General features: G+C 45.5%; 1 protein-coding gene across 1 annotated transcript in view; it reads right to left on the bottom strand.

Annotated features, from left to right (window-relative positions):
• KCNN3 (potassium calcium-activated channel subfamily N member 3) overlaps positions 1-11,858 on the bottom strand; it is a 174,337-nt gene that overhangs the window by 15,866 nt on the left and 146,613 nt on the right. Inside the window, exon 6 of the mRNA XM_032154422.2 lies at positions 1,630-1,757. Within this exon, the coding sequence (XP_032010313.1) occupies positions 1,630-1,757 (128 nt within the window). The remainder of the gene's footprint in view (positions 1-1,629; positions 1,758-11,858) is intronic.

Genomic DNA, 11,858 nt, shown 5'->3' with positions numbered 1-11,858 from the left:
TGTGTGGTGTGTGTGTGTGGTGTGTGTCGTATGTGTGGTGTGTGTGGTGTGTGTAATGTGTGTGGTATGTGTGTGGGGTGTGTGGTATGTGTGGTTTGTGTGTATGTGGCGTGTTTGGTTTGTGGTTTGGGTGTGTGTGGGTGTGTGTGGTTTGTGTGATGTGTGGGGCATGTGTGTGTGTGGTGTGTTTGGTGTGTGTATGGGGTGTGTGTGGTTAGTGTGTATTTGTGTTGTGTGTGGGGGCGTGTGTGTGGTGTGTGTTTGGGGCATGTGGTGTGTGTGGTGTGTGTTTGGGGCATGTGGTATGTGTGGTTTGTGTGTGTGGTGTGTGTGAGGGCATGTGTGGTGTGTGTGGGGGGCATGTGGTGTGGGTGTGGTACGGTGTGTGTGTGTTGAGTGTGTTGTGTGGTGGCATGTGTGTTGTGTGTGGTGTGTGTATGGGGTGTGTGAGGTGTGTGTATGGGTGTGTTTGTGGTGTGTGTCATATGTGTGGTGTGTGTGTGGTGCGTGTAATGTGTGTGGTGTGTGGGGGGTTTCTGGTGTGTGTGGTTTGTGTGTGTGTGGCATGTGGTTTGGGTGTGTGTGGTTTGTGTGGTGTGTGTGGGGGCGTGTGTGTGTGTGTGGTGTATTGTGTGTGGTGTGTGTATGGGGTGTGTGTGGTGTGTGTATGCGGTGTGTATGTGGTTTGCGTGGTTTGTGTGTGTGGTGTGTTTGGTGTGTGTGTGGTGTGTGTGGTGTGTAGGGGGCATGTGTGCTGTGTGTGTGATGTGTAGGGGGTGTGTGTGGTGTGTATGGTGTGTGTGGTGCATTCGGTGTGTGGTTTGTGTGTGTGTGGTTTGTGTGTGTGGTTTATGTGGTGTGTGTGCTGTGTGTGTGTGTCTAGTGTTGCGGTGTGTGTGTGTAGTGTGTGGTGTGTATGTGTGTGGTGTGCGTGTTGTGTTTGTGATGTGTGTCATATGTGTGGTGTGTGTGGTGCGTGTAATGTGTGTGGTGTGTATATGTGTGGTGTGTGGGATGTGTGTGGTGTGTGTGTAGTGTGTGTGATGTGTGGTGTGTAGTGTGTGTGATGTGTGGTGTGTGGTGTGTGTCCGGTGTGTATGGTGTGTGTGAGGTGTGTGTGGGGTGTGTGTGTGGTGTCTGTGTGTGGCATGTATGGTGTGTGGTGTGTGTGGTGCGTGTGGTGTGTGTGTGATGTGTGGTGTGTATGGTGTGTGGGGTGTGTGTGTGGTGTTTGTGGTGTGTATGGTGTGTGTGATATGTGGTATGTGGTGTGTGTGTGTGGTGTGTGGTGTGTATGGTGTGTGTATGGTTTGTCTGAGGTGTGTGTGGGGTGTGTGTGTGTGGTGTTTGTGTGTGGTGTGTATGGTGTGTGTGATGTGTGGTGTGCGTGGGGTGTGTGTGTAGAATGTGAAAGCTCTTCGAGGTTCTTACTCTAGCTTTTACCTTCCATAGCAGCCTGCCCAATTCCTGGCATGTGGCTGGTGCAGTGAGTGAGTGATCAGACCCAGTTCACCACTCCACTTGTTGAGTGGAACAGAATGGATTGCTTCTGTGCTACTGACAGAGTTGTAGGAGTCCCGCCACTCCCAATCTGGTCATCTGATGGCTGAACCGCTCTGGCATACTCACTGGTGGATAGCTTGGAGGAACTTCCTCTGGTGTTTCCTCACTTTGGCATGGTCAATCTTCTTTAGCAGCTTTGTGTGTTTATAGATTAACCATGTTTCCCGAAGGACATTGGCTGCAGCATTCTTGATCTAAGGAAGAATAAATAAAGTAGGCTGCTATCAGGTTCATTTTCTTAGGTTCATTTTTGTGGTTGCTGCTGTAGTCTACCTCATAAAGAAACGATTTTGCAATGATCTATTTTCTTAACCAAAATCACGGAACCCCTAGAAAAGATGATTAAGGCCGGGCACCTTGGCTCCCGCCTGTAATCTCAGAACTTTGGGAGGCCGAGGCGGGTGGATCACCTGAGGTCAGGAGTTCGAGACCAGCCTGGACAACATGGTGAAACCCGTCTCTACAAAAAATACAAAATTAGCCAGGTATGGTGGCACATGCCTGTAATACCAGCTACTTTGGAGACTGAGGCAAGAGAATCGCTTGAACCTGGGAGGCAGAGGTTGCAGTGAGCTGAGATCACGCCATACTCTAGCATTGGCAACAAGAGTGAAACTCCATCTCAAAAAAAAAAAAAAAAAAGAAAAGAAAAGGTGATTAAAATTCATCTGTTCTTAATCTTGTGTTGGACACTGCAGACCAGAGCTTGAAGTTGGAGGGTCTTTCTTTTCTTTTCTTTCTTTCTTCTTTCTTTCTTTCTCTCTTTTCTTTCTTTCTTTCTTCTTTCTTTTTCTTTCTCTCTCTTTCTTTCTTTCTCTCTCTCTCTTTCCTTCTCCTTCCTTCCTTCCTTCCTTCCCTCCCTCTTTCTTTTTTCTTTCTTTCTTTTCTTTCTTTCTTTCTCTTTCTTTCTTTCTTTCTTTCTTTCTTTCTTTCTTTCTTTCTTTCTTTTCTTTCTTTCTTTCCTTTCCTTTCCTTTCCTTTCTTTCTTCTTGATTATTTCAATACTATCTCTTGACTGCTGTTGCTGATGCTATATTTAGACAGGCTGCATGAGCAAGACCTTGAGTCCCGGGGTCCCCTCGGAAAATAGCTAGCAATATACCATTGCTGCCCTTACATGCAGACTTCCGAGTTTTACCTGAGATTGCCACTTAGTGTATACGGTACATTGCTTGGATTCAGAGAGTAAACAGATTTCCTATCAGCTGGAGATTTTAAAAGACTTCTTTGAGAAAATGTCTTTCTCACTGATTGGAACTATAGGTACCAACAAGCCCATTGTCTCCTTTCCCAAATGGCCAAAAACATTTGCACTGTAGTTGTACATGTAAATGTAATTGGCACAAAACGGAAATAATTTTAGAGCAATGTCTGAAAATCAGTGAAGATATTTAGGTGTGAAACCAGAGCTTCCTCTTTCCCAAGGCTGGCTCCTTCACTGTGCACTGCAATCACACGTTTCAACATATGATGCTGTCATCTGTTGACATGGAAACCACTGATATCACCAGGCTCACGACTGAGCTGAGACATATCAATGGCATCCAGATGGCAGGGGACAAAGTTTTAATCCAAACACAGACATCTTCAGCAATTAGTAACAAGAGCAAGAGAAAACATTCCTTATTAAGCACATGCTAAGCAGATTTTTGATTAACCATCCCCATTTCTGTCAGCCATGCAGACTGGCATGGGTCCACAGGCCTGGGGCCTGGAAATAAGTAGGCCAGCCTAATAGAAATCAGGTTACTAGCCAGAAAGGATTTTAATAAAATTAGAGAATACAGACCTGCTTCTTCAGATTGACATCAACAGATGGGACGTTGTTAAAATACTGAGACGTGTGGGAAGGCTAGGAAACATTGTTTTGCAGGCTGATAACTTTTGTGTGTGTATGTTTTAAAAATTTATTACCAAGGCTGGATTATATTTTTCATTGGCGCTGAAGTGATGTTTTTAAAAGAACAGCTAAGTCTTCTCAGAAATGTCTAAGGGACGTAAATATTGCTTTTTAAAAATTCAGTAAAGATCCACTGTGAAAATAGTTTTAAATGACTTAATTGCCCGCCTCTAGTACTTTCTTGCCTGAAAGGAAGCAGGTTGTGGTGGAAAGTTGGAAACGGTGGATGTCCAGGAAAGGACACCATGGTCTCTGGGGTTCTGCTCAGGGAACTAGAGTGAACAGCAGCCTCCTGGCAAAAAAGGCGGCACGGAAGGGAAGCCTTGCTCTCTGCAGAGCACACATTTAATATTACTGCCCTCCTCTTGCAGGGAGAGGAGGCAATTGGATGTGTCATTTCTTCAGTTTCCCTAGGCACTTAGCCTCTTAGGAAAGCCTCAAGGAAACTGGAAAGTCTGCAGGTGAATCCCTGCTCTGTCAATTATTAAGCAGTTTAAGAGCAAATGCTTCATTATCTATAAGGTGGGAAAAATAAAGAGGGCTGCTATGAGGCAGTGATGATGGTGCTGGGGGCAACAGCTAACATCTACCAGGTGCAGCCGCAGGTCTGAGTACTTCATATGTCTAAGCTCCTTTACTCCTCACCACAACCCCATCAGGGAGGTGCTAACATTATCCGCATTTTACAGATGAAGAAACCGAGACACAGACCAAGAGTAGACCATTATAAATGGCAAACTGAGTCAGCGTGGGTTTGAATGCTACATGAAATATAAAGTACCATACAGATACTAGTTAAAATCGTCTAGCTCAAACCCCTCATTGAAATACGAGGAAACCACTTCAGAGATGGGATGTGAGAGCCAGAATCACACAGCGAGCTAATGGCAAAGTCAAAACAAGAGCCAGGTCCAGGAAGAGCAGAAGGTTTTCATGTGGACTGAAGGAAAGACAAACAAAATCATTTCTTGTTTTCCAGGATCAAGGAATTGGAAAGAACATTGGATTTTTTTTTTTTTTTAAATCATCATGGCCCTCACTTAGCAATGTGACAGAACACGGAGTCCAGGTCCTGCACTTAACGTCAGCCCAAATGTAAGATATTGAAGTCACAGCACGGCCCGGGTAGCTGAGAGAGGCCGTCACATCATCTTTATGAGTTTGGAGGGAGGCTTCTGTGCATTCGGGAAAGTGATGTTAACTGCCAGCCCTTGCACTGACTCTGAAATTAATTACCAGCAAACAGCCTGGCACAAAGCTAAGTAGATCAATATCTGCGAGAGAAAAAGAAATAGGCTTTTAACTGCATTGTGCTTTCCCAGGTGGACAGTAAATGCTATTGTGGCCAGGGTCTCCCTCCAGTTCACCTGGCTGATTGATCTAAGTATTGTTGGGGTCGGGAGCAGATGAGGTCACGTGCCCTTCCTCAGAGTTGCCGAGCCTCTGAAGGGCTCCATACACCCTTCCTTGATGGAGGCTTGGGTACCACCTGAACTCTCCTGGTGGGCAGAGGCACCAGGGCCAAAAGACGCTCTCAGGGTGCGGCAGTGCGAGAGGGCAGGGCTTAAGATGAAAGCAGCAAGCCAGAAAGATGGCTCAAGGTTGGCCACAATCGGATGGGTTTGGGGATGGTTAGGAGAGGACCCTTTGTGAATGGAAGTCCAGCTGTCCTGCCTCCAAAACCCATAAACAAATTGGCCGATAGTTTTCTGCAAGCCCAGAAACTCTCTACCAAAAAATTGCTTTCACTCTGATTGGGGCCAGAGAATGGGCTCTATGATCTACTTTAGGAAGGGCTGTAAGATTAATGGGCCTGGGCAAGAAAGTGGTCCAATGAAGACCTTGCAAATTATGGTGACAGCTAACATATACTGAGTGCTTACTATGTGCCAGGCTTTGTGCTAAGCCCGTATGTCTGCACTGTTTCATTAACCTTCAGAAAAACTTGACAAATAGATGTGATCATGAGCTCCACCTTGGACCCACTACTGAACTCTCTGAGACTCCCTTTATTCATACATTTGAGGAACAATTAATGAGCACCTATGACGGGCCAGACATTGTTCTAGCAAGTGAGAGTACCACAGCGAACAAATCAATAACATTCCTGCCCTTATGGAACTTACAATCTTGCAGAGAAGACGGTATGAAATTTGTATTATAGCATCAGGTAATAAGCGCTTAAAAAACCACAACAAGAAAGCAGGGTCCGGGGCTAGTGAGTGATGCAAGTACTACCTGCATCTGTGAAATGGGATTACTGTGTTGATTAAATGAGAATATACTTAAAACATTAGCACAGATCCTGGCCAAATGCCTCAATACGTGGTACCTTTGCTAATATTCTCTCCTTCCAATAAATGTCAGCGTCCTTCCCTCTAATTTCCCCAACCCGCAAGAAAACATACAACAGAACACACATCTCTTCCTTGAGCTCTTGGCCATAGCATCCCATGTCAATGACTTGCTCTGGCCACCTCTCTGCCCAGGTAGCCTGCTACTTGCTATTACAGAGGGGCTGCCGGTTGCAGCAAGAATGCTTGGGGCAGGAGTACAAGGGGGACGAAAGGAGCACCTTTCTTGGGCACCCTAAGCCTCCAGCAGCCCCAGGAGCCCTGGGAAATTCCAGCAGTCCCATTAGCAGAGCCCCCTAGAGAAGAAATCACTAGCATGCCCATTATGCTGCCAGGAACCCTTGCCAGAGAAGTATTCTACTTGGAGGTTGGAGACGGGGAAAGGGAGGCCTGGCCAGTGGGTGTGATTTAAATACATGCATCTTGGACAATTTCTTCACTGTGTGAACATCACAGAGTGTACTGAAACAAACTTAGATGGTACAGCCTACTACACACCTAGGCTGTATGGTATAGCCTATTGCTCCTAGGCTACAAGCCTGTATGGCACATTCCTGTACTGTAGGCAACTGTAACAAATCACTAGGGGAGAGGAATTTTTCAGCTCTGTTATAGCCTTCTGAGACCACCTTGGTATATGTGCACCATCATTGACTGAAACTTGTTATGCAATGCATAACTTCAGGGAGTTACACAGGTTGAAACTAGGCTGAGTGATGATCAGATCACTATCGGAGAACCTGAGAGCCAGCCCTTGACTGAAGGTGTCCATTACACACAGGACAAGAGAAGGGGGCCGGTTCCTCTTTTCCCATTTGCCAAGCCCACTCTCCCCTCATCACCACCCCGCAGACTTGCTCTGGCTTCCCCGGCTGCCCTCTCTTTCATCACCCTGCTTGCACCTCCTCTTTTTCCTCCCCCTGTTCTATTCCACACTCCCTTTGCAGGCTTCTCTGCCTGCCTCACCCGGAGGCCCTCACTGACCACTTAGAACTGGGAGCTCCACCTCTCTGGCTGGCAGGAAATTGGGTGGAGAGAGAGGAGATGTATTTCCGTTGTTCAAAGTTGGAGCTTGAGGTTCTCCGTGTAGCAATATGGTAATGGGTGGTGGTGGTGGATAATTCTATAATGCTATTTATGTGATACTCAGTTAGGGTGGAGTTAAGCTGGCTTTTCTCTTCAGCAGGTCTGGGACCCTAGCCCCATGCTGAGTTCCAAGGAACTGACCGCCCTAAAGCTGCCTGCCTGATGGTCTGAGAGCAAAGTGGATCCTGCATAGGTTGGGGGCTCACCGTCGCCCCTTTCTGGGCCTTCGTCTTCTCATCTGGGTTGGAGTGGCTCTTCCCTAAGGGTCCTTTCAGCTTAAACGCACATTGTTTCTGTGACTGTTGCTAAAGAAAACCTGCACTCAATCTGTCTGGGACAGAACCTTGTGCGTGATGTAATTTATAATCCTCTTCTGGGGAGAATTAGCATTCCTGATAACTGCCCTATTGATTATCTGATCAACTGTAAAGAGATGAAGACTTGCTCTGGAAATCCACTGTTGAGCCCAACCAGCTGTCCGTTAGCCGTCCTTTAGCTAAACCTTCTATGTCTGGCATAACAATGACTACCATTGCTTTCCCTGTGAAATACCACTACTAAGAGTAATCTTTGAATTAGCCTGCTGAAGAAAATTTTCTTCTAGCAAGATTATGATCAAACTTTGGCATATGCTTGTAATTAAAGACAAGTTTTCTTCAGTGTCATTCAGGAGATAGTAGGTGGGGGAACTACTTAAAGGTTTTCGAGCAGGAAGTAATATGTTCAGAGCTAAGCCTGAGAGTCTAAGGAGATCCACGGGGAAGCGGAGTGCAGGATGACTGGGGTAAGGGAGGCCGAAGTGAGGAGAGCAGGTAGCAGGCTGCTGTGATAGTGCAAGACAGAAGATGGCGGCTTCAAGAGTGGTGGGGCAGAGGCCCTGGAGAGGCAGGCATGAGTGAACAGCCACGGCAAGGTCGAATCAGACACAGAAAGTGCTCAGACCCCTGTGGGGTCCAGGGCCCAGAGGAGTCAGAAATGGGGCTAAGCCTTTAGGCCTGGCGTCTGGAAGAACATGATGTCAGGAGCACACCAGGGAAGTTAGGAGAAGGAACTAGTTTAGGGAAGTTGTGGGTTTAGTTCTGGTCTTACTCATTGAATTCATGGGGAAGTGTACTTAGATGAGCTACTTGGGGCAAGAAACCCTTGCAGCAAGAAGGAGATATGATCCTCAGCACACTGTGCTGTCTGAAGGTTCTGCTCACTGTGGCTTGATGTGGAGAGCAGGTACCGCAAAGAAAAGATCTCCAGTCCATGGTGCCTCCCAAGCCAAGTGTGTCCATAGCAGCCCATTCTGCCTTTTTCTTTTTCTTTCCTTTTTTTTTTTTTTTGAGATGGAGTCTCACTCTGTCACCCAGGCTGGAGTGCAGTGGCACAATCTCAGCTCACTGTAACCTCCACCTCCTGGGTTCAAGCAATTCTCCTGCCTCAGTCTCCCGAGAAGCTGGGATTACAGGTGCCCACCACATGCTTGGCTAATTTTTTGTATTTTTAGTAAAGATGGGGTTTCACCATGTTCGCCAGGCTAGTCTTGAGCTCCTGACCTCAAGTGATCCGCCCACGTCAGCCTCGCAAAGTGCTAGGATTCCAGGCGTGAGCCACCGCAGCCGGCGCACTCTACCTCTTATAAGAAGAAGTGATCTCTGAGGGCAGTCAGCCACCAGAGGTTAAGGATGGAGGTAAGGACCACCTCTTACCCATCTTGGTGCCCCCAGAGTACAGAGTGTGGCACCCAGGGAGTGGCCTCTGTGATGGATCTGTTTAGTTACATAAAACAGAAAGATGGGGACATGAAAACACTAAGTGGCAGAAAAGATGGGGCTCTAGTATCTTTCTTCCAGTCCCTCTGTGAATCATGTACTTACATATTATCTAGTAGCCCAGAGGTTAGCAATAAGTTATAATTATAGAATAACAATGGCAGTGACACTGCGAAGTCAGTGTGGGAAGATCTGATTGAATTAAATACAGAAATGACGTTGCTGCCAGAGTTGATAAGTCATACAAGGAAAGAAGATAAGCATGGGATTCAAGAAAACCAGAAACTGAGTTCTTACCCAGTGCTATCAGACCCTCTTCCCTCCCTACAAAAAAAAAAAAAAAAAAAAAATAGTGCTGGCTGTCATGGCAAAGTCTAGGCTACAGTCTTTAGAGCAAGACAGGATGAATAAACACTAGAACAATTTGGGTATTTTCTATGATTAATAGCTACAATTCCTTTTTTCGTTTTGCTTAGGTCTTTGAAGCATCAAGGTTGCATATACTGGTAAGAGACTGCTTTTATCTGTCAAATCTACTAATTGTCCACTCCGAAGAGGTTGCAATTATGCCACAGTCAATTCCTTCATGTTGGATCTTTCTCTGAGAATTCACTGAGATGTTATGAACAGACTGTGCTTAGCATTTTTTTTTTTTTTTTTTTTTTGAGACAGAGTCTCGCTCAGTTGCCCAGCCTGGAGTGCAGTGGTGGGATCTCAGCTCACTGTAAACTCCACATCCCAGATTCAAGCGATTCTCCTGCCTCAACCTCCTGAGTAGCTGGGATTACAGGTGCGTGCCACCACATGCCGCTAATTTTTGTATTTTTAGTAGAGTCAGGGTTTCACCATGTTGGTCAGGCTAGTCTTGAACACCTGACCTCATGATCCACCCACCTCGGCCTCCCAAAGTGCTGGGATTACAGGTGTGAGCCACCACACCCGGCTGCTTAGCGTCTTCTTGACCAATGAGCCACTCCAGCTGGATACAATGGACCATTTCGAGAGGACAGAGGGCAGGCCAGGCATCCCCAGGGGAAGAAAGGTGGGGTTCTCTTGTGAGCAGGTCAAAGTCAGCTCAAACCAGAGCAGGCCAAGGATGCACACACCCAGTTTCATTTCAGTTAAGGTTATGTAAGAGAACCTTCAGAAGTTCTAGTCCTGCCCACTTTGAAAACCTTCTCTCTGTAAGAACCATCCCTCCTGTGTTGTTTATTTCCTTGAGAAAATATATTAGATATTAAAGAGACATTTCAAAAGATTTAAGTGTTCTCAGAAAAGTGAGATGTTATTTGATTAAAAAGCTACCTTAGATTCATGGATGAGCAATAAATATTTGTTGATTTGATTTTCAGTCCTACTTTTCAAGAAGTGGAATTGAGGAGGATATTAGGGAATCATTTTTGAAAGATTAAAATTAGCAACCACAGTCTCATCTTCCACAATTATATTGCAGAAAAATTGTTTATTTTCCTGGCATACAAAAGAGCTGGCTTTCCTCAGCTTTATTTTCCTCTAGCGTCTGATCTACTTGGTGAAAAATGGAGAGGACAAAGGAATAACACCAAATACAAAGAATACACTTGGCTTAAAAAAGAAAACCAGAATAAACAGAGAGACTGCTAATGTCTCTACTCTTGGTAAACAGCTTATGAGAAGGCTTTGGAGGCAAAACATCTCCCTGCCCTCACTCCAGCACGTAGTTTCAATTCAGTGAAACCTCAGTAAATTGCTTCAGGAAAATAGATGCAAGTGGATTTACATTTAGGTGTTTCAATAACTTGAATAATTTCCTCAATACTGAGCATGACTTTTGCACCCATTATTAGAGGGGGCTGAAAGAGAGTGGCCAAGTGGCAGGGTTCCCGGCAGGCCTTACTGTGGGAGCAGCCTTCAATCACTGCCATCGTGATGTGACAAATCATGGCTTTTTTTGGTGCAGCTGATAGCTCAGGGCCATGATGTACCAAGTACAAACACTTGAACGTCAACAACATAAGAATATTTGCCTGCACCAGTTCCTTTTAATGTCTGTTAAGGCTCTTTACAGAATCCAGTAAATGTAATCAAAGACCAAACAATCAAACACCATGAATAATTCTGCTGAGAAACTGGAGAGGCCTTGGCCACTGCACACTCTCCCACTGCCTTCCCCGAGAGCTCGCTCGCAGCTCCCTCTGTCATTCTCTCTCTCTCTCTTTTTGTTCTTCCTTCCTGCCTTTGTCTCTATTTCTAACACATTTTTGCTTCTGTGCAACATTAATCACTGAATATTTTCTCTAGCTCTCAAAAACCCTAATCAAAATTTGGTTGCTCGTGGGTCCCTTAACCTACTTCAGTCCTAAATGAAAAGACTGTGGAGGCCGAGACACGGGCACAGGGTTTTAATTCTGTCTCGTCTCAGAAAGAGGACAGTCTTGCAGGAAATCATCTTACTGACCTTCCTTCAGGCTGTAGTTCTAAAGAATTTTCCATAAAAGCTGTCCTTGAATAAACAGCTCCTGCCTTGCCCTTTGGCCTGCTGTTATTCTGGAAGGCTTGTATCTGTCTATTCTAAATGGGCCTTTTCGTCTCAGACAATTCAGTGGGGTGTCCAACTTTCAGCAGCTAAATGGTCTACCCATTCCTGCATATTTTCAGATTTTCATCTTCCATAACCACTTTCATAATGGTTCAAGTGAGAAACGTTACCCGGAAAACCCAAAAGGGAAAAATTGGATGATGATGTTTTGATGAACAATTTTATTTAGGAATATGGGCTCTGCTCGAATGGTTCTTTTTTTTTTTTTTTTTTTTGAGATGGAGTCTTGCTCTGTCGCCCAGGCTGGAGTGCAGTGGCATGATCTCAGTTCACTGCAACCTCCGCTTCCTGGGTTCAAGTGATTCTCCTGCCTCAGCCTCCTGAGTAGCTGGGATTACAGGTGCATGCCACCACATCCAGCTAATTTTTGTATTTTTAGTAGAGACGGGGTTTCACATGTTGGCCAGGATGGTCTTGATCTCTTGACCTCATGATCCGCCCGCCTCGGCCTCCCAAAGTGCTGGGATTACAGGCGTGAGCCGCCGTGCCCAGCATAGAATGATTCTTTAAATGATTTTTTTAAAGGATTAGACTTAGGTACATTTTCAATATACTTTTATAGTTTCAGGTACATTTTCAATATAGTTTTGCCCTTCCTAATGAGAATCCTGAAAATATTT

The sequence above is a fragment of the Hylobates moloch genome, unplaced genomic scaffold (genome assembly GCF_009828535.3).
Source record: "Hylobates moloch isolate HMO894 unplaced genomic scaffold, HMol_V3 SCAFFOLD_5, whole genome shotgun sequence".
Lineage (NCBI taxonomy): Eukaryota > Metazoa > Chordata > Mammalia > Primates > Hylobatidae > Hylobates > Hylobates moloch.
This window is presented reverse-complemented; position numbering and strand designations above follow the sequence as displayed.